This window comes from Bos indicus x Bos taurus, chromosome 3, assembly GCF_003369695.1.
Source record: "Bos indicus x Bos taurus breed Angus x Brahman F1 hybrid chromosome 3, Bos_hybrid_MaternalHap_v2.0, whole genome shotgun sequence".
In the NCBI taxonomy this organism is placed as follows: Eukaryota; Metazoa; Chordata; class Mammalia; order Artiodactyla; family Bovidae; genus Bos; species Bos indicus x Bos taurus.
This window is the reverse complement of record NC_040078.1, coordinates 44,736,264-44,759,784: the sequence shown is the minus strand read 5'-3', so window position 1 is coordinate 44,759,784 and position 23,521 is coordinate 44,736,264. Positions and strand designations below refer to the sequence as shown.

Genomic DNA, 23,521 nt, shown 5'->3' with positions numbered 1-23,521 from the left:
GTTAATTATAGTTACAAATATTATGACAGAAAAATACAGAATTTTATGAGCATGGTGGTTGTTTTTCACAGCAGGTGAAAAACTCCATCTAATTAGGAGATTCAGGGATGGCTACCCTGGGAAAGTTTTAGTTTTATAAACATTTATATTCATGGACACTAAGATTATAAGGATAAATGCACATACTCTCTTGCCTACAGGTACACTGACCATCCCTACTTAGGAATACTTAAGAGTGTGTGACTGTAAATAATTGTGTCAGGAAGCCCACATTCCCGGCACCTGTTCCCGTTATGAGAAATTACCCTGATTCTCCAGGTTGAAACATCCGAAGTAACTGCTCTGAAGAAATACTTTCAGTTTCAGAGATCTAGAGGTGTGCCTTGCCTTAGGACATGAGGGAGTAAGAACTCACAAGGTTTAATGAACGTTTGTCCTCTCACATCCTCATCATGAAGACAGACTCATAAATGCCTGCCAGTATGTGTCAGTAGTTGGTGATAAAAGTATGTTCTTGATTCTAAATTCATTTCCCTCAGAAAAATAGTTTTATAAATCTTCAAATTTTAGAGTAACTATTTGCCCATGACTGAAGGTCAGTATTTGCTAAACAAATGCATTTTGAGGTATTGTCTTTTAGTCCTAAACTTCAAGTACCCAGGCTCTTATGGTCAGACATGAAAAATTGAACACCATTTACGGTTTACCTTCTATAGGAAAATGTATTCTAGACTAGAAAAGAGATAAAGCCTCCAAACAATAGGAAAATTTGATGACAGATTTCCAACTTAGAAGGACTTGTGTTCTAAAAAGTTATTTTGGAGGACAAATAATATGTAACTTATAACCCTTTGAAGGCCAATGAAGTCTTAGAGTAGGAAGAACAAATGCGCTGTCCTTAAGGTTTGCACTTATTCTCTGCTTTCTTCTCTTTATTGTGGTATGTTAGAGAACTCTTAAGTCACTGGCAGGGTGATGAGGACAGAAGCAACCAATTATTTGACTTGATTTTATGTCTTCCTGTTGCTGGAATTTATACAAGTTTCTTTTGTGTCAATTTGAAGTTTTGGGAATTCTTAAGGACATGTAATGTTCAGTCTTATTTTAACTTCACAGTGTTTAAGTGTTTTTATTGTTAAGTATGGCAACTTATTTTTTCTTGGAAATTGGTAGTAAACCTGTACACATGTACCTGGGATGTAGAGGTGTCAGTGAGTATTGTTTAACGAGTCACTTTATGTTTTGTGTGTATATGTATGTATGCATGTGTGTGTATTTGCATATATATGTACACATACCAACTTGTATATATATTGTTAAACTGTGTTTCCACTAGATTTAGTTGGCCTATTTTTACCACTTCCACAATTTGTACCATTTTGCATAATAGATTTTGTAGTTTTTTTTGAACATGTAGTTCCTTAGACTTCTGCATCTCATTTACCTCTACTTTTTCCCACTAAAAAGGGAGTGTTTTGCTAAGATATATTTTATGATATTCTAAACATTCACTTTATGAGAATAAACCTTGGCAAGTGTAGATTTTGTGAACCTTATTTTATGACAATTAAGATTGCATCTTATTTTGACTGGAACTGCTTAATTTTACAATTGTGTTCATCTGTGTGGGTGATTGATATTTCTGGTGAGTGTGAAATAATGTGTTATTTATTCCATATTTACTCCTCCAGGAAAATATCAAACAATATTTCTGTATAATTTTCTTAAAAACTATTTAAGTGACTTTTTTTCTTATAAGAGGTGAGTGTGCATTGTCTAAGCTATTTTTGTGTTTGGCTTGTAATTCAGGTAATAGAGGTGAGGTTGATATTGTACCCATGTTCTTCTTGTCATATGTGTTGGAATAGATTCTAGTTTGTTGAGAACAGATATTTTAATGTGTTTGCTTAACTTTTAGGAGTTTAGGCATATAGTTCAAAATTCCTTGAGAAATGACAGAAAGATTTGCTTTTCACATTAAATTTCCATTAATAACATTTTTAAACAGTGGTAAAATCACTCTGGTTAATGTTAGAATTTTCAAATACTAAAAGCAAATTTTAGCAAAGCAATTCATTTGAGCAGATTCCAAGGAAACATTTTTTTTCTCAGTTATGTTCAGGTTATTTTTCCAAGTTGCAAAAATAGGACTTTCCTCAAATTCTGAATTTTGATCATCTTGAGAAATGAAATATATTTGAAACCTAAAGTCAGAACACACTTTCTTGTTAGCAAGAAAGTCATGCCAAAGATAATAGTAGTTAAAATCTTGTGGAAGACAGATGGTTGCTCTGAGACAGATTTTTCAGTTTGGATTTTAAATTTGAGCATGATGTTTGCTTTCTTTCTGGGAATACTGGAAAGTTTGCTTTGTTTCTTCTGCTACATGAATTGATGACTGCAAAGGAAAAAAAAATGTACAGGCTGACAAACACTGAATAATTAGAATTTGTTAGTTTTTCTTAGAGACCCATTTATTTCAGAATGTCTAAAATAACATTAGGCAAATGTCTTCTGTCTTATATTGCATGTGCTGTTATTTTTTCCTACTTTCTTCAGACATCTCGTGGGGAATTTGACTCCAGTGAATTTGAAGTTAGGAGACGTTATCAAGATTTCCTTTGGTTGAAAGAAAAACTTGAAGAAGCTCACCCCACTCTGATTATTCCAGTACGTTTACTTTTTTTTTTTTTCCACAGAATAGCTGCCATTTTGTCTTGTGAATCATTAGAATGTCTTAACACCCAATTTCAGACCTTTGATTCAATGCAATTCATTTATCTGGGAAACATTTGTTTTTAAACTTTTCAATCTATGTACAGATTTGTTTTTTAAAACTATTGTAATGTGTTAAGATTTTCTGGTACTTGGCTCTAACATTGTGAATTTTGAAAAATTATTTTTATAAGAAATGATCACATGTTCAAATAGTCTTCCAGAAAGAAGAAGTGTAGAATTCCTTATAATCCCGTGCCACAGAATGCTCAGATTCCTTTTTATTTTTTTGCCCTAGCCATTGCCAGAAAAGTTTATAGTGAAAGGAATGGTGGAACGCTTTAATGATGACTTCATTGAGACACGAAGGAAGGCATTGCACAAATTTTTGAACCGAATTGCTGACCATCCAACTCTAACATTTAATGAAGACTTTAAAATTTTTCTTACTGCACAAGCTTCGGTAAAAAATTTTAATTTATACTCATATAATCCTTCAGTATTTGTACATGTAGTAGGTTGTATGCTTTCTCTATTTTAAATCAGGTAGTAGTAACCTTGAATTAAGATGGAGTTTTAGACATTTAAGAACTATCCTTCGGATACAACCCTGTATCAAGTCTACACATGAACGTTATGAAAATCATGTACCTTTCTCACATATACATCCTCATATTTCTCTTGGTAGCTGATACATTTTTGAAATGCCTGGGTACTCCTTTCATATAGCTAATACTGAAAATATAAAAACATTTTTAAATTGACACTGTTTTGAGTAATAGTGAGTCAGGGCTTTTCAAGTTAAGATAAAAGTTTTTTATTAATAGATAGATGCATGGATGAATGGGTTGATAGATAAGATATTTTTCTCAGTTTTCCTTCATTTACCTAATTTTAGAGGTTCTAATTTCTAATACAGATTCCTTTTATATTCCTTTTATTTTATTTTTTTTCTTTTCTTCTATTAAGATATAATTCACCAGGAAAGATGATGATATTTGGTCAATACCAAATACTTACTGACCAATGTTGAATTTTCTGTCTCTCAGTTGTTGCCAAAGTGATTGTTGCCAAAGTGATTGAAGCTAAAGAAGCCATTCATCTCAATTTTGACAGTACTTGGTGTCTGGAAGCCCTGTGTGACTTATGTGAGAAGAATTTGTGGCCTGACTCCAGACCCTTAGAAGCTGTTAGAAACATTCTCTGCAGTCAGCAGTTGCAATAACAGCTTGCTAGTTGTGACTTGTGCTCTTTCTGATAATATTTACTCTATCAAATGATGCAGTAGCCCTTGTGAATAGATGTATTGCCTGGTCAAGGGTGGCATTTGTTATTATATTCTTTGCACACAAAATCATACTGATTTGGAAATTAAGAAGTTTATATGTTATTTTGGGTAAGACCTTTAAGAAAGAAGATCTTAGAAAGATAATATATTATTTCATATTTGGGTAAATAATACATAATAATGTTTTTATCTATAGATCTGGTAGTCAGCATTGTTATTTTTGTAGGTGTATGAATGTTTATATTACTCTTTGACATTGTTACTCTGACTGCCAAATCCACAGATAAAAATATTATTATGTATTATTTATCCAAATATTAAATAACATTATCTTTCTCCAGATCATCTTTGATCTCAAACCTGTGTTTCAATAAGTGCTATACCCATTGTCAGAATCCTTGGTCCTTCTTGGTGTTCCTTTTTAGTAGGCCATACGTCTGAAGGGATACTTCCGTGCAATGTATCCTTTTATAACATTTCTACTTTGCAAATCTGTAGCTAACTCTCCTAAATTAACTGTGAACCATCTATTACATATTTTATGAAAAATCATTCTCCAAAGACAGCCAGTCAGTGGAGACAGTATAAGTTTATCCAATTAAGTTGGTTGCAGAGCTATGGTCAGGGAGTTTATTTACCAACTATTCCAATGACTTTAAGAAAGCAGACCAGTTAGTGCTTAGCAGTGAAACCCTTGGGGTCAGACTGCCAGGACTTTGATCCCTACCCACCAATTCCTTGCTCTTGGACCTTGAGCAAGCTTCTTTAACCTTCCTTTGCTTCCGTTTTCTTCTGTACAATGAGAGTAATAATAGAACCTGTTTCACAGTGTTATTGTGAGTGATGTGTATAAAAATGCAAGTATAGTGCCAATAACATTAAGCTCTCAATAAATGCTAGCCACTATTATAACTAAAGGATTAACAAAGTTTCCCAATTTTTCTTCCTAGGATGTAGATTAGACCCTGAGAGATCTTTTTCTCAATCATTTTTCTAAATTCCTATTAATAAAATACAGGTTTCATCTCATATCATTTTCATATCTTCTCCAGTATCTCTATAAGTGCAGTTCCCTCTGTTACACCTTGTTCTTTGAAGGATCCATGCTCTGAGAAAACATGATTACATGTTTTACAGAAGCACTTTGGAAAAGAATGTTATCAAGGAGGCTGAGGCTTAGAGAAAGGACTGTGTACCCTAACTCATCTGCTTCAAATTAACATGAAATTAAAAAGATGTATATGGAACCTTTTTATCATCTTTATTCTTCTGATTAGATTTCTTTTTTTGTTGTTGGATCTTAGAATATCATTGTTTGCTTCATCACCGATGTTTTATTTTTTTTGTTCCTAGGAATTCTCTTCTCACAAGAAGCAAGGGCCTGGATTACTCAGCAGGATGGGACAGTCAGTCAGAGCGGTTGCATTGTCAATGAGAGGAGTTAAAAGTCGCCCCGAGGAGTTCATGGAAATGAATAACTTCATTGAAATATTTAGCCAGAAAATAAATTTGATAGATAAAATATCTCAGAGAATCTACAAGGAAGAACGGGGTATGTAGAACTGCTGAACTGTGATCTCAAAGTTGTTGCATTTCTGATGAATCTTTTTCCATTTGCTGGTGTGGTAAGGCAGCATCAACTTAGCATTTCTTTTTGGTCATTCTTAGGATTTCTGTCTCTGCTTACAGTGCCCATCTGTTATTGCATGCTGTTTACTGTATCTAATTAGGGCCCTTAGCATATTCATCATAGTTGTTTTAAAATCATGTTCTAATTCCAACGTCTCCGCCACATCTGGTTCTGATGCTTGCTCTCTCTTTAAATTATGTTTTTTGCCTTTTAGTATGTCTTATAATTTTCTTTTTGCCCCTGGTAGCCAGACATGATGTACTCATAAAAGTAAATAGGCCCTTAGTAACGTGGTGGCGAGGTGTGGGGAGGGGAAGTGTTCTGGAGACCTGTGGTTAGGTCTCAGTCCTTTCATGACTCTGTGCTTCTGGACCACTGTAAGCCTCACAGAAGTTCAGGGTTTTTCCTTCCCCGTTTTAGTGGGCTCAAGTTGGGTATTTCCCTTCCTCCAGAGAAGGCAATGGCAACCCACTCCAGTATTCTTGCCTGGAAAATCCCATGGACGGAGGAGCCTGGTAGGCTGCAGTCCATGGGGTCGCGAAGAGTCGGACATGACCGAGCGACTTCACTTTCACTTTTCACTTTCACACATTGGAGAAGGAAATGGCAACCGACTCTAGTGTTCTTGCCTTGAGAACCCCAGGGACAGGGGAACCTGGTGGGCTGCCGTCTATGGGGTCACACAGAGTTGGACACGACTGAAGCGACTTAGCAGCAGCAGCAGTAGCTCAGTGTGCTTAGTCGCTCAGTCGTGTCTGACTCCTTGTTACCGCATGGACTGTAGCCCACCAGGATCCTCAGTTCATGGGGATTCTCCAGGCAAGAATACTGGAGTGAGTTGCCATGCCCTCCTCCAGGGGATCTTCCCAACCCAGGGATCGACCCCAGGTGTCCCACATTGCAGGCAGGTTCTTTGCCCACTGAGCCACCAGGGAAGCTACCAGGTCAGTTAGGCTCTGATAATACCCCAGCAGGTTATGCTCTGGGTAACCAGTTTCCCAAAAGGGAAGGCCTTGTTAAGAAGAACCCGGGCTTTAGGTAGAGTACCTGGCTATTACAGAATGGCTTATTTTCTCATCTCCTGCAGGAAGCAGAAGTAATTTTTGCCTGATATTTACTGCGCAGGCTTTTGGAGGTGAATCTCACAATATTGTGGGATTTCACCCATGGCTGGTTTCTCTGGTCTTTTTAACTCCTGGAATTGTCCACACTGAGACTCCAGCAATTCATCATTGACAGTTTCAGTTTCCCAACCTGGGCATTGGATGGGCATTCCTCTCTCTTTTTTTGTTTTTAAAAATTTTTATTGGAGTATACCCAGGTATGCCAGTGGTAAAGAACCTGCCTTCCAATGCAGGAGACGTGAAAGATGCAGGTTTAATCCCTGGGTGGGGAAGATCCCCTGGAGGAGAAAATGGCAACCCACTCCAGTATTCTTGCCTGGAGAATCCGATGGACAGAGGAGCCTGGAAAGCTACGGTCCCTGGGGCTGTGGACTCAGACATGACTGACGTGACGTAGAGCACACAGGGCTTCCCCGGTGGCACTAGTGGTGAAGAACCTGCCTGCCAGTGCAGGAGACGGAAGAGACCTGGCCCAGGTTTGATCCCTGGGTTGGGACCATCCCCTGGAGGAGGCAATGGCACCCTGCCCCACTGTTCTTGCCTTCTTATCTGGAGAATCCCACGGACAGAGGAACCTGGCAGGCTACAACCCATAGTGTCGCATTGAGTCGGACATGACTGAGCACACACACACATTCTTATTTCCATTTATAAATAATAGGGATAAAGAGCTTAATATTTTGGGTGTAGTGAGTCTCAAATGTTCAACATGGACCATAATTTTAATCAAAGAAGTGATGTTTCAGGAAATAGGGTTTCCACATTGGCTTGGGTGGGGGTTGGGGAGGAGGTGCAAGAACTCTGTATTAGACCTGTCCAAGCAATGGCAGAGAGATTTAAAATAGATCTCTTTTCCTATTTTCAAGTTAGATTTTATTTCATGATTCTATGAATTCTATAAATTCTATGATGAGTTTTTGCCAACTTTTTTAAATTGCATTCACCTACATTTAAAATAGATGGCTAAGTCTGACAATAATTTGATTTATGCCTTCTTGGTCTTTGTATTTACCATTTGTAATAAAAAAAAATCAAGAAGATAATTGTTTTAACTAGGTTCAGTGATTCCAATTCTATTAAGTGAATTCTTGATGGATAGTTAAGTGGTATGGCAATTCAGAGACCCCTGGAAACTCTTGACATTTAAGAGTTCTATAGAATATCAAATATCATCATTATGTGTTATATTTACTGGTGCAAGGGACTAGTTTTCAAATCTCTGATCTGGGGAGGGAGGAGGGAGGAGGGTTCAGGATGGGGAACACATGTATACCTGTGATGGATTCATTTTGATATTTGGCAAAACTAATACAATTATGTAAAGTTTAAAAATAAAATAAAATAAAATAAAACAAATCTCTGATCTGCTCTAATATTTGTGAAATCCTCAAAAGGAAAACTGGGTTTTTGTGGTGGACTTTATAAATTTGAGCTCTCAATTTCAAGGAGTGGAGGCACACTGGCACAAATTTAAGGGATTTCTTGGTCTTTCAAATGTAAAGCCCGTTTATCAAGATTTCATTTAAAATGATGGGTTTTTTTTTTTTTTGGAGTTCTGGGAGTCTAAGCTATATAAGGCATTTCTTTAATATTTAAATCATGAAGAATTTGTTTATCATAATGAGTCATTTCCCTTTTGACTTGCTTTTATTCTATTTTTCTTTTTCTGATTTGTTTTGTGTTCCCTAATTAATTAGGCAAATTTGTATTGACCACATCATGTGCTAACGCTTTGTGCTAAAGATTGAAGGAGGGTTAAAATAGTATCTGTCCCTGAGTTCACAGTCTAGTTGGGGAAACAGATATATTAACAGACAAATTACAGTGCAGCTCATTAAGTGTTTCCATACAGATGCAATTTGAGTGCTATATAAGCACAGTTTAGAATTTCAAGGAAGCTCTTTATATTAAAATAAATACTTTACAGGGTAAATAACACACTTTGATATATGCAGAAATTAAGAAAAGAAATAAAGGAGAATGTTTTCTTTTCTAGAAATATTGGAGCCTCCCTGGTGGCTCAGACAGTAAAGAATCTACCTGCAATGCAGGAGACTGGGGTTTGGTCCAAAGGGAAGATCCCCTGGAAAAGGGATGGTGTCACATGGCCATTATCTAAAATAAAAAATAGGCCTAGATCAGGAGGATGCAATTTGGAAGGATCTTAGTGGTCGTCAAACATAGTATCTTCTTTAGGTGACAACTAGTATTTCTATTGTTTTTAAATCTTTAAAGTCTTTTTTAGTTTACCTGATCATATAAACTTTTGAAAAATTTAATAGTGTAATAAAAAAGTTTAATTTAGAGCAATATGACATTTTTCAACTAACCCCAATGACTAATAAGATGATTAAATATAGGGAATTTAATTATACTTATGTGGATATTAGACCCAAAATTCTCACTATTCATGCATCCTCTACCATAAAAAGCCATCTGTCATTAAACATTGATAGTGTAAAGAAAATGTATAAAAATATTCAGATTTTAAAATGAAATCCAAATTTTTGGATAAATGGCTTATCAAGCATTGAATAGTCTTTTGTTCATTCTTTCATTGATATGAAAATATTTATTGAATGCATTATGTATTAGGCTTTGAGATTAAAAAAATAATGACTTTGCCCTATTGTAATGAGCGTATGGCCTCAGAGTATGTGAGTTATGCAAGCAGTTATAATAGAGTGAGATAATAGTATTAAATTATGATAGGCTTTAATAGAACTATTAAATTTTGACACTCATTGAGGACAAAGCATCTACGAATCCTTTGGAACAGAAACAGAAGAGATTTACTTGTGTTACGACTTAAAGTGTTAGAAGTAGTTTGTCAGATGATAGAAATGGTAGAGGGCAACTAAAAGACATTGTGCAGTGTTTAAGTTAGGAGAAATCATGAGATTCATGAATGAGCTGTTATTTTGGCTTGAATTAAAATATCTGTGAGGGAGATTTTCAGGAGTTAGACCTGGAGAGGCAAGGTAGGGACTGAAGGACTTAAAGGACTTTCTAATTCAGCTAAGAGGTTTTAATGTTCATATACTGTGACAAAAATTGAGAGGGAGAATTGTTAGAAGTCTCTTGCAAGAGCGCAGGTTAGGGATGCTGATGACAGTACAAGTGAGGATAGGTGGATGGGTGGGGAGATGGATGGATGGGTGGGGAGATAAATAGATACAGATTTAGAAAGATTGGAATTAGTGATTGACTGTCTCTTTGTAGGTGTCAGTTTAGGGTCTAGGATGACACCACGTTTTTTGCTTAGATCTCTGGAAGCAATTACCAGTCAGTCAGTCAGTCAGTTCAGTTGCTCAGTTGTGTCCGACTCTTTGCGACCCCATGAATCACAGCACGCCAGGCCTCCCTGTCCATCACCAACTCCCGGAGTTCACTCAGACTCACGTCCATCGAGTCGGTGATGCCATCCAGCCATCTCATCCTCTGTCGTCCCCTTCTCCTCCTGCCCCCAATCCCTCCCAGCATCAGAGTCTTTTCCAATGAGTCAGCTCTTCTCATGAGGTGGCCAAAGTACTGGAGTTTCAGCTTTAGCATCATTCCTTCCAAAGAACACCCAGGGCTGATCTCCTTTAGGATGGACTGGTTGGATCTCCGTGCAGTCCAAGGGACTCTCAAGAGTCTTCTCCAACACCACAGTTCAAAAGCATCAATTCTTCGGCACTCAGCTTTCTTCACAGTCCAATTCTCACATCCATACATGACCACTGGAAAAACCATAGCCTTGACTAGACGGATCTTTGTTGGCAAGTAATGTCTCTGCTTTTGAATATGCTATCTAGGTTGGTCATAACTTTCCTTCCAAGGTAGGATATGTAAACAGGAGAAGAGGAAAAGAAGACATGTTTTGTTTACATCATGTTGCCAATGAGATACTCAGGTATAGTTTGGTAGGCAGAAGTCCACGATACAATAGATACAGTGATTTATTTATCGCCCAAGCCAGGATACTTTTGACAATGAAAAAGCATGTTATTATTGATTACACCTGGAAAGCTTTTATTCAAGGGCTGGTCTGAGCAGACTGGGAGGACAGGTCAATTTAATGAAAGACGGTATCTGCATTCTTAATGTTCATGTACAAGAACATGTGCACAATGAGAAAAATAAGGTCTTTTCTTATTGTCTATAATATAGGGATTGTGAAACTTATAAATACATAATTTTAATGTATTTTAAGTATATAATTGAAGTTATGTTGAAGTATATATTGAAAGAGCATATTATAAATTGAAGAACTTATTATTTTTTAGAATATTTAGATGAAATGAAAGAATATGGCCCAATTCATATTCTGTGGTCAGCATCGGAAGAAGATCTGGCTGATACTCTGAAAAGTGTTGCCAGCTGCATTGACAAATGCTGTAAAGCCACTGAAAAACGGATGTCTGGATTCTCAGAGGCCCTGCTTCCTGTTGTACATGAGTATGTGCTTTATAGTGAAATGTTAATGGTAAGGACTCCGAACTATACTTCCACCTGAGTCCCTGACTTGCTTATAAGCTTTATAAAGGCATTTCTGTTTCTGTTTGTTCACCACTGTCTTCCTCTCGTAGAAAGATGCTTTGCATGTAGATGCTTATAAATATTTGTTTACTGCATGAATGAACTGATGAGTGGAAGAATATGTTAATAAAAGACAGGCATATTCAACAGTAGTAACAGCAGTTTATAACATAGGTTTGAAGCATCCTCAGTCAAGATTTACATAGAGAGTATGATTAGTTTTTCCAGCGTTTTAAAATTTTACTTTAAGAATTTTCAGCACTTTAGAAATTTCTTTTCATGGACAAGTTGCTTTCTTGCTTCTAGGTACATTTGAAAGATGATATCCACATTCTTAATGTTCATGTACAGGAACATGTGCACAATGAGGAAAAATAAGGTCTTTTCTTATTGTCTATAATATAGGGATTTATATGAATATACATTTGTGTTACATTTTATTTTCATATTTGTATGAAAATCCCTATAATATATGAAAATCCCTATAATATGGGGATATTGTATGTTTTGTTTTGTTTGTATCATTATGTAGAAAGTGCTTGAGTAGGATCTTGATGTTTGTTCTGTCTTCTGGATGCTTCTAAAAAGAAATCCTCCAAATTACCATGTTTTTCTTTCATGACTTGAAAAGGCTTTTATTCCTTTTATATCAAAGTTTTACATGTAACCTCCTAAGTTAAGTTTAGGTCTCTAGATATTTGGGATTTTGTGATGTTATCTGCAAAGCTAATGTTTTTCATCCTGTATTCTCTGTGCATAATACCTCACACAATTGAACTGACATCCTCAGCTTTCTGGTGTTGTAGGTGACAGAGGTGGAAGAAGTCAGTTTGCATTCACTGGTAGTCCATTTTTTTCTGCCATTTATGCTTAAATCTATGGTTTCTGGTTTCATGTACTCTTGATTTGGGAGGATTTAAAATTTTTTTTTGCTTCTGTCTTGGTAAGAAAAACGCTCTCAGCCTTTCAGCATAATATCTGCCTCTTTCATGTTTATTATGTTCAGATTTTCCTTCACAGAATCATTAAATATTTTGTAGGTATTTCAGGCTTCTGCTGTTATTTGACTTTGTCGGGGTCCTCCTATAAGCACATCCTCCCTGCTTCCCAAAGTCCTCTAGTGTTTCACTGTTGAGGCACCTCCTCTTTGCCTCCATCAATTTCCCTTGGCTACATTCCATTGGTTTACTTCATTATTGATCTCCCTCTTGTGTGGCTATTCAAAGAGATCTGATTTTTTTCATGAAAAATATAATATTATTTTCCCTTAATTAGATGTGTTTTGCTCTTTATTATGTCAAGATGGAAATTATGCAGTTTAAATCATGTATCATTAAAGGTGTGGAAAAAATGATAATAGCAACCAGAATTGAATTATTTTATAAGTCCCCATTTGATTGTATTATTTTGTAGGTTCCCAGGGTATAATCAGTAGCACTTACATTGCAGATCTGTTTCTGTTTTATATTGGAATATTTTCTTCAGTGTGAGCTAAAATAATGAAAAGTATATGATTTGACAAAAGGATTAAATTTTTGCTGTTTTTACTAGTTGTCTTCTGAAGCCACCTCTTACTTAAAATATTTCTATCTATATGAAGCACAATATTTCATATTGATGGAAACAGATCTTAATGGGACTAAATTATTGCATGTGCCATTTGGGTTAGAAAAAGGAAGGAATTCCTGCCATTAATGGCAATTAAACATTGAAGTAAATATAAAAGAATTTGTGACAATTAGTTGAATTTTCTATTCATTTCTTTGAACACAAGAGAGATGTTAATCTCTTTTGAACATATTAAGAGTGATTCCACCAGGCACAAAAGTCGGGTGAGTTATTTTCAGGATGCTTTTTATCCTTGTGTGCTGTGCTGTGCTCAGTCACTTCAGTCATGTCCAACTCTCTGCAACCCCTTGGGCTGTAGCCCACCAAGCTCCTCTGTCCAAGGGATTCTCTAGGCAAGAATACTGGAGTGGGTTGCCATGTCCTCCTCCAAGGGATTTTCCTGACCTAGGGATCAAACCCTCATCTCTACATCTCCTGCATTGGCAGGCACATTCTTTACCACCAGCACCACTTGGAAAGTCAGCTTTCTATCCTTAATGACTCAATTTTCACACAAATACTATATAGCCAGCTTGTTTGGTTCCATTTAACTGATTTGCGGTTTAGGTTCTTTTCTTCCTCTGAAAACACCCAAAAGACCTGTACCACGTTAAGGTTCTTCTCTTATACGTCCTACAACTCCACTCTTCCTGGTTGAACTGTTTGCTTACTCAGGGTTAGTTTTATTTTTACCTTGAACTGTTTAGGCCACTTGTGTTCATTATTACAATTTCACTATTTAATTAATACTGTGAAAACCAGTGAAATATGGGTACAAATAGTCTTTGCATCTGCAAAGCCCAGGTAGACTGTCTAGAAGAAAAGTGAGTCACCAAGGGAAAGACATTGTAAAATGCTGGAAAACATCGTAAAAGATGTAGATGAATTCTGTACTTAAATGTCTTCACAGGGGTGTTTTAACTGAAACATAAAATCATGATTATTCAAGTAAATAAGGTGGAACTCCTATCAGTCAGAGTAGAGGCCATCTTTCTTCCTTAAAAGCTTGGCTAATTGGTTAACACATATATTTTAAGCTAAAATAAAATCTTAAGATGTGAATGCATACTTCCATTTTGATTCCCCACTGTAATTGACTTTGTTTAGCTATTAGCTTTTGGAGTCCGGTAAGAAGGCTGATTGTAGATACTTTGAGATGTGTGGTGCATATGCATTCACAGCTGCAACTAGTTTACATCACAGCATGAATTTCCAGTGCTTCTACTGATTTTTTTGTTGTTGTTAATTTATTTTGTTCTTTGGTCTTTTTGAAGAACTGTGCGTGCCTAGAGTACACCACCAAAACATTTGTATTTTGTACATAAAATACTTAAATCAGTAAGATGTACATTGGGAAAACTAATAGAAGATTTATGAACAAGTTTCTTTTAAGTACTTGCTATCTGTTTAGCTTTTAGAGATTAAAAACATTTTAAGGCATTATACCCCCAGATGGACTGATGGCCTGGGGAAGAGACGCTACTTGTATTCTCAAATGTATATTTTTGCTATGCAAAGATTATTAAAACAAAGTACAGCCTATTTCCTTCCTGTGTTTTAATACAAAGGCTGTCATGAAAAGAAGAGACCAAATACAGGCAGAACTGGATTCCAAAGTTGAAGCTTTGACGTCCAAAAAGGCAGATACTGATCTGGTAAGTTTTTAATTTTCTTGTTATAATCATGTAGAATTCATTGTCTAAGATTTTTATTAGCTCTATTACATGCTTGTTTTAAGCATTCAGTAACTGATGCTAAAATTCCTTCTGAAAATTGATTATACGTTGCGTACCATGTGAGTCTGTAAACTTAAGATGCTTTTCTGCCTTTCTGTCTTACATTTTTTCTTACAGTGAGTAAAATATGAAGTTAATTTTGTAAAATTAAAATGTTTGAATAAGGTATGGAAAAAAGAACTTAACATTGTTCCAGATGATTAGTAAGTACTCAGTACATAAATCTATTTTTTACTAGTTTTATAAGAAAATTTTATAAGCTAAATTGGTATTCTTATTACTTTCTAGTTATTATAAACATCTTTACAAAGGAAGTATATTTGTTTTCAAGTTTAATTCTTTCCATAAAATACGTTTTTATGGAAATTTTTAAACATAGAAAAAGATCTAATAATATAATAAACTCATATATTTATCACTGGGTTTCATTAATTCCCAACATTTTACCCAGTTTTTTTTTTACCTCTTTACTCATTTTTTTTCCTGAAATATTTGAAAGCAATTTTCAGACATTATATTTTTCACCCAGAATAGGTTAGTATATATATTTTATTGTCTTTGTGTATTTTCAGAGTAACACTATCTGATCAGAATTGTTATTATCATTTTAAAATTGAGGAGGAGGGTTGAAAGGTAGAGTAACTTGCCTAAATTTGTACAGTTCTTGAAACAGTGGTAGCACTGGAGGTGATGGGATCACTTGCCTGCCTCAGACCATGCTGCTTCTCAGAGCAAGCATAAGTGTAGGAAAAATTGCTCATTGAATTCTCTGTGGAAGAGATTTCCCTAATTTTATTTTTAATTTAAGAAGTTAGAGTACACTTATGTCATCTGAATGGGTGAATCCTTAAAATCCACCCCCCGCCCCCCGTTAATCCATAGTACTATTACTGCCCATCCCAACTTGGCTTGGGGCTTAACCTCTCTCTTCCCTGCTCTAATTTTCTCTCTAGCTTTAATAATTTTCTGACACAAAAGATGATAGTCTTACTGATTTTCCTTTTATCTTCTCTTTCTTTCTGTTTTCCCCGTCCATAACCTAAATACTCTAAGGGTAGGAATTTTTTAATTGTTTCCTGAAGCATTCTCAGCCCAAAGAACAATGCCTGGTACATGGTGGACAATGAATAAATAATTGTGAATGAATAAGAATTGCAATGATTGCTCTGATTCATAAAACATTGAAGGCTTGAGACAATGTCTCTACAAAATCAGAGTTTGTGTTAAATGTTGAGATTTCACTAAATAATGATTATGAATTATCCTCATCTTTCTTAACTATATTTATTTTTCAAACTTAAGTTTATTCTCCTGAATGGAACATGAGTGGTGTTCTGTTGTGGACAGAGTAGGAGAATGTAATCTGTGAAAGAGAGAAACAAAATGTAGAATAAATGAAACCAGTGCTTGAGGGGAAAATCATTTCCTTTAACCTCAATAAAGGAGAAAAAAGAGGAAAACCAAGATTAACCTTTTCAATATAATAAGGGATGTGCTCAGCTGCTCAGTCATGTCTGACCCTTTACCACCCCATGGACTGCAGCCCACAAGGCTCCTCTGTCCTTGAAGTTTTCCAGGCAAGAATACTGGAGTGGGTTGCCATTTCCTGCTCCAGGGGATCTTCCCAACCCAGGGATTGAACACTCGTCTCTTGCATGTCATACATTGGTAAGGTGATTCTTTACCACTGCACCACTTGGGAAACTCTACAATAAGCAATATATATATATATATATATGTATATATGTACATATATATTTTTTAGCTTAAAGGATCAACTGGAAGGAACAAAAATGGGTGAGCACATGTAATACAAAATTATAATTGTATCATTGGAACTGTAGAATTTTTTAACTTGTTAAATAGTTTTTAAAGATATATAAATTCATGAGATGTTGAAGTTTGTGATTAGATAAAAATTTGCCCTTGACTAGATACTAGAAAAAACTACAGTATTTTAAAGTTTCAGGAGAATAGTAAAATGGCTTAAAAACCAAGCATCTGTTCAGAATGGCTTATATTCGTATTTTAAATTGAAAGGAAGAGTAGTTGGGATTGTTCCAACCACAGAAATACAGGAAAAAATAACTTAGGCCCAAATATGGCTAGGCTTTCCCAACTCAACTAAAAAACACATTTTTTCTTTTCATTTGACTTGCAAATATTTTGTCTTTTTGCTCTATAAAAATTTCCTTGATATCCCGTTATAACCTGATGAGCCATCTGTATTTTTGCTTTCATTGTGTGTGTGTGAGAGAGAGACATGTCCACTATAAAGTATTTTTTTACCTAGTTAGATTCTATGCTGTGAGATGGGAGAAATTTAGAACTTTAATTATCTGCATTATTCTGTAAGATAATTTTTATTAAGATTTGAAACAGAGATGTTTAACAAAGACATTACAAGTATTTTTTTGTTACCTATCAAAAACAGATCCTAAAATGCACAGGCACTAATTTGATGATTTGTGAATGGTTCCACTTACATTTTCATGTCGTTTATTTATTTATAGACCTCACTTTGAAATACCTATGTTATGATGATATCTTTGGAGGCAACCTTCCAGGGTTACTCTCAAAATGAACCTGCTGTGATTGGTCACAGAACAACCAAAGGGAAGTTGCTTAGAAATATGCAGGATAGGGTCACCATGGAAACGTGCCCTTGTGAGGTCCTTCTAAGGAGCCCTCCTTTGCAGTCACCATGGCGACCCTGGCAGAGAACTGAATAGAGCAATCTATCCTGGTTGTTTACCATGGCAACTCAAGCAGGGCCACTTTGGAGACAACCCTGGGGCCATTTCTATGGAGACCTGCTGGGGATGCCTTCAGAGGCTCATCAAAGTCACCTTTGGGTGGTTATATGCAAACCCGACAAAGCAGCTCATAATGCAAAGGACAGTGAAATGAAGCTCTGCCAAGGAGGGCAAAGACTAGAGGAATTATAATTATTGGGTGGAAATAGAGCCCTCATGTGACTAACATTCCAGAGGTCATGTTAGACATATCAGATGATCTTTATGTGGGCTACGTGCCATGTGAATGCAAGGCTCTTATCTTTTATCTTGCCTATAACTTTGTATGTGCTGTAAACTGGCAATTCTGGCATTATTATTAGTTTTTCTCATCACATAAATATGCCCACAAAAATTATATGCTTTCCTGCAAACCAAAATAATTGTTTTAGAGTGAATTCCTTGATTTATTACCTGGGTAGCTGCAAAGTGGCTGCTTCTTAGAGTTGTGGTTTGTACTTCTTGTCTCACAACAATAAAATTAATGGTTTCAAAATGACCTCAACTTAATAAAGACTAGAATACTCATGTGAAGGTCAGTTCAGCTGTTCATTTAGTGTTTTGTCATTTAGACTTTGGGGTTAGATAGATGTAGGATCAAATCCTGTCTTTTTTGCTTATTAAATCTTAAGACACGTTTCCTAACATTTTAAAGCCTCATTTTATCTTGTATAAAGGGGGAGATTATTAGTGCTTTTCTAATAGCCTTGTTAAGGATTTAGTGATAAAATGCAAGTCAGTTATTTGGATCATATGAATAGAAAGCACTCAGTGGTTGTTAGCTGTGGTTATTTTGATAGCTTTACAAAAGTTTAACACTTGAGTTGGGTCCTGTAAAACGAGTAAGGAATTGTTCCTTGAAGACTAGTGAGTGGCTATTATGAAAAGTAGTAAAAGCTGAAACAATGTGAGGAACCTTGGTTGATGTGTAGTGAGCAGGATGCTGAAGAATGTGGTGCAGAAGAATCCTGTTGCAGGATGTGGCTCTAAAGGTGGGTTGCAGTCAGATCAGAAAGGAGCCTTATTTGTCAGGATGAAGCGTATGGGCTTTATCCTTTGGACTGTGTGGTTCCAGCAAGTGCCTGAACTGAAGCAGTGGTTGCAGAGTTGCTGAGAAGAGAAATTTGAGAGAGGTGGGAGATAGAATCTGAAGCATGTAAAGAATGAGAGTGGCCCTTGTTTCAAGTTCTTAGTGACCCTTGACATTTCTAGCTTGTAAGGAAAGCAGATTGTGGCTCAATAAACTGAACTGTAGCATGTAAGGGAAGAAGAAAATTGGAGATGTGCAACTTTATGTCATGATGAGACAACATTTAAGGCAGAATATTCAGTGAAACATTTTATCAAATGTTGTTGGGTACTTAACATATAAGAGACACTAATCCAGGCACTAGGGAGAAAATGGTCAAGAAAGACCCTAGTGAGTCCTAAATTCTGGAGACAGAGACAAAAGCAACAAATAAAATTTATAGTGTATTGTCATATATGATAAGTATGGAGAAGAGGCAGTGTTGGGGAGCAGTGTGATTTAAATTTAGGGGTCAGGAAAGGTCTTACCAGGAAGCTGTTTATGTAAAACCCCAGAAAGTTGAGGTCTTGAGCTCCGTGAATACCTGGCAGAACATGTCAGGCAGTGGGGACAGTACATGCAAAGTGGAGTTATGCCTGTATGTTTCTTGCAAAGCAAGGAGACCAGTGTTGCTGGAGTGGAATAAGGATGCAGAAGAGCTGTGGGAAACGAGGTTGGAGTGGTAAGCAGGGGTCAGATAGTGTAAGATTATAAGATTTGGTCTCAATAAGTTAGGAAGATGACAGTGGAAAGGAGGAGTGACATGGTAAGGCTTGTTCTAAAATGACTACCGTGCTTGGGAAAGACGAAAGGTAATGCATATGTTGGGTGTGCATGGAACGGGAGGCCAGAGCTGGAGACTAGCTCTTCCAATCCCAGGGCACACCCTAGCTTGAACCCGGGCAGAAGTAGTGTGGAGTGGTCAGATTCTGAGGATATTTTGCAGATACAGCTGTTGCTATTTGGTGCACTATGAATTGTGAGTGAACAAGGATTATACCACTGTTTTTGAACCGAGCAAGTGGGAGTTAAGTGTTGGCACTGAAATGGCAAAGACTTTGGGAAGAACATGGAGAAGGTGAGTAAATCAGATCTGAGTGTATGAAGTTGGTGTGCCTGGAGATAACCAAGTGAGGTGTTGAGCAGGGACGTATGGAAATCTGTATAAAAATCCAGAGGTCAAGGAGGACCCAGCTGGAAATTACTAGCAGATAAGTTGTAGTTAAAGCTATGACATTTGTTCAGATTACTAAAGGATGAGAAAAAGAGGCCCCAGGACTTCATAGGATTGAGCCATGATATATTCCAACAAAAAAAAAATCAGAGATGAGATGGCTAGTTATGAGAAGGAAAGGGAATTTATATAGCTTTGGCTGGAGGTAGGTAATTTGACCGATAAGAAGAACTAAACAGATTTACTTGGGCTTCCCTTGTGGCTCAGCTGGTAATGAATCCACCTGCAATGTGGGAGACCTTGGTTCGATCCCTGGGTTGGGAAGATCCCCTGGAGAAGGGAAAATCTACCCCCTCCAGTATTCTGGCCTGGAGAATTCCATGGACTGTATAGTCCATGGAGTTGCAAAAGAGTCAGACATGACTGAGCGACTTGCATTTTCACTTTCAAACAGATTTACTTAGGGTCATTCAACTTTTTTAATGACTTCTCTGTTTATGAGGTATTTGTAAAACAATTTGATACAGAATAAGGTAAATGTAGGTAATAAGATATTTTAATGGACATTGAGACATATATACTCTGATAAAGAAGATATTAAAGAACAGATATTCAGTCAAAGTAAGGAAAACTCTGCCTGTGAAGATGAAGGTATAACAGTACTGAGATTTTGAGGAAAACTCAAATATTTGGAGGAACTTGTGGTTTTTGCAGTTTAGTTATAAGTTTTCAGAGTCAGAGCTTCTGTTTGAAAATGCTTATTCATTTCACTGTTTAACTGTAAGATAAATAAGGTTCATCTGTGCTGCTAAATAATGCTGCATATCCATTTTATTTTTATTTTTATTTTTGAATGGATGATTTATAATTTGCCACTCAAAGCAGCATTCAAATATAAATGAATATGAATACATTTGACATTTAGCAATATGTGCATGGAATCTGAGAGTTGGATCTAGATATAATGCCATAGCCGTTTAGCAGTATATTTATGTGAACAAAAATAAAAAATGCATTTTCATAAGATCGTTACAGTTTGGATTTGCATATAGCCACATTCAGAAGATACAAACAGACACCAAATTTATTTAATCTGGTCCTTGCTTCTTGTGAGTTGCTATTTTTGAACCAGTTTTTTACTCCCATCTCAAATTGTGGTTATTAATCTTGAAATGTTCTTGATACTGTACTCAATGCTTTTTAAACTTTGAAGAAATAACATTGACATAGTTTGTTTTTTTTTTGGTAGTCAGGGCAGAGGTTGGCTCTACCTTTTCTTGGATATTTGTTATTTCACTTCTCTCCCCTGATTTTTTAACAAATTGATTCCTTTCTATAGGCCTCATTTTCTAGTGTCTATTTTTCTCTCTCCACTTCTTTTGTGTCTATTTGCTTCTACATGGGTTTCTCATGAACACAGATGATATGCATATGTACATATATACACACTCACACAGCTGTGAAAGACATGGTGCTATCCAGTGAAAGAAGAAAGGACTTTCTTTGTGTATGTTTCGTTTTATCAGTTTATCCTAGAGGATATCCAGCAGACTTTTTCTCATATCTTATGGTGAGACCATGATCAAACTAGTACTTTGGAGTAGAAATGTGACCATCAGTACTGAATTGGACCAGCTCGAAGCTGCCCTCTGATGCAAAAACCTAAACAATAAAAACAAACAAACTGGGGCTCTTACATGTAGTAAGAGGGAGAATGGGGAATGGATTTGAAGTAAATAGTTAATAAATATGTGCCTCACATACACAGTGTAGCTGTACATTGGAGTTGTAGACACACTACTGGTTGGGAATCCAGGTGAATGAGTGATGAAAGCCCTCAGTAGCCTCTCCTCCCAGAACAAAGTTCCAGGCAGTGCCTAGAATCCCTCTCCCTCTGAACCACCACTGGCAGGCCTCTCATTCAGGGCATCATTGGTTCAAATGGTTGGGAAAAAAAAGTCCATGTGCTGCTATTTATATAAACTTGTAGAGGGTAATAATAAGTATTTGATTAAAAAGCAAAAATCATGTCAGTTCTATGAATAAGAGCCTGTTGAGCCTGAGATCTTTATTTGGAATTTTATCAGGTTACTTTTCTCCTCTGTTATTTATCTCATGGGATTGCAAGTAGAGCAGTATCTGAAAAGTGTTTAATAAAAGATCTTAAACCCAGTTGTAGACTTGCATGTGATTTTAGCCATAGCATTGTGTGCCTTTATAGTTTAGGACAAGTTACTTACATTCTCCTTGCTTTAGTTTTCTCAACTATAAAAGTTGTGGGTAATACCTTCCTTAGAGTGTAGTTAAGTCAGCCCGTGAATACTATGAGTTTAGTACCTAACTAGGTAGATTGTAAATATTGTGTATTTGAAATATATATTGATGTCTCATTCAAAGTTTGGAAAGTGGTAACTGTAATCCTGCTTGTTAGATCATTATACTGCTTAAAAAAAAATGACGTAGTAATTATCTTGAGTTAAATAGTGACTGCTCCCGTTGCCCCACCTGATCACTAGGCAATTGAATATATAATTTAAAATGTATATGAATATATACTGACCCTTAAAAAGTTTGTGATTTTTACTCCAACAGTTGTTTTACTAAACTGCATTTGGCATTGTACCATTGATTTGTAATAAAGGACATTTTAAAAAAGAGAAACATTAATCTCTTTATTATAAGCATCAGCATCACTGTATACTTACTAATTAAGTTTTTCTTTATGAGGACCCCTGAGAAATGATTCATTTATTTATCAGCACCAGCAATAGGATTTAATTTCTCTGGAGCCATTAACTTGTTTTCAGTGTGTGCACATCTTCAGTTTTATACCTATTCCTAGCACACTCTTTATCCCACTCTTTACATTAGTTTCTAGAATGTTGAGAACCCCAATTCTGATCCACTTCTATCTGGCTGATGTGTTTTTTGTTTCTAACTCACCCCTGGATTTACCTTGTTTTCCCCCTACATTTGTTTTCCCTTTGTGCTATTGTCTTTATCTACTTCAGTTCAGTTCAGTTCAGTTGCTCAGTCATGTCCAACACTTTGTGAGCCCATGGACTGCAGCACACCAGGACTCCCTGTCCATCACCAACTCCCGGAGTTTACCCAAACTCATGTCCATTGAGTTGGTGATGCCATCCAACCATCTCATCCTCTGTCATTCCCTTCTTCTTCCACCTTCAATCTTTCTCAGCATCAGGGTCTTTTCAGATGAGTTAGCTCTTTGCATCAGGTGGCCAAAATATTGGAGTTTCAGCTTCAACATCAGTCCTTCCAAGGAATACTCAGGACTGATCTCTTTTAGGATGGACTGGTTGGATCTCCTTGCAGTCCAAAAACTCTCAAGAGTCTTCTTCAACACCGCAGTTCAAAAGTGTCAGTTCTTCGGTGCTCAGCTTTCTTTATAGTCCAACTCTCCCATCCATACATTATTACTGGAAAAACCATAACCTTGACTAGACGAACCTTTGTTGGCAAAGTAATGTCTTTGCTTTTTAATATGCTGTCTAGGTTGGGCACAGTTTTTATTCCAAGGAGTAAGTGTCTTTTAACTTCATGGCTGCAGTCACCATCTGCAGTACTTTTGGAGCCCAAGAATATAGTCTGTCACTGCTTCCATTGTTTCCCCATCTATTTGCCATGAAGTGATGGGACTGGATGTAATGATCTTAAGTTTTCTGAATGTTGAGCTTTAAGCCAACTTTTTCACTCTCTTTCACTTTCATCAAGAGGCTCTTTAGTTCTTCTTCATTTTCTGCCATAAGGGTCATGTCATTTGCATATCTGAGGTTATTGATAGTTCTCAGGCCAATCTTGATTCCAGCTTGTGCTTGCTCCAGCCCAGCGTTTCTCATG

At 36.4% G+C, this 23,521-nt stretch overlaps 1 protein-coding gene across 2 annotated transcripts in view; it reads left to right on the top strand.

Moving 5' to 3' along the window:
• The window catches only part of SNX7 (sorting nexin 7), a 118,691-nt gene that overhangs the window by 45,762 nt on the left and 49,408 nt on the right, over positions 1 to 23,521 (top strand). For both annotated transcript variants that reach the window (XM_027536428.1, XM_027536429.1), the window contains exons 3-7: positions 2,560 to 2,670; positions 3,014 to 3,178; positions 5,357 to 5,555; positions 11,026 to 11,225; positions 14,455 to 14,541. In XM_027536428.1, coding sequence (XP_027392229.1) covers positions 2,560 to 2,670; positions 3,014 to 3,178; positions 5,357 to 5,555; positions 11,026 to 11,225; positions 14,455 to 14,541 — 762 coding nt within the window. The remainder of the gene's footprint in view (positions 1 to 2,559; positions 2,671 to 3,013; positions 3,179 to 5,356; positions 5,556 to 11,025; positions 11,226 to 14,454; positions 14,542 to 23,521) is intronic.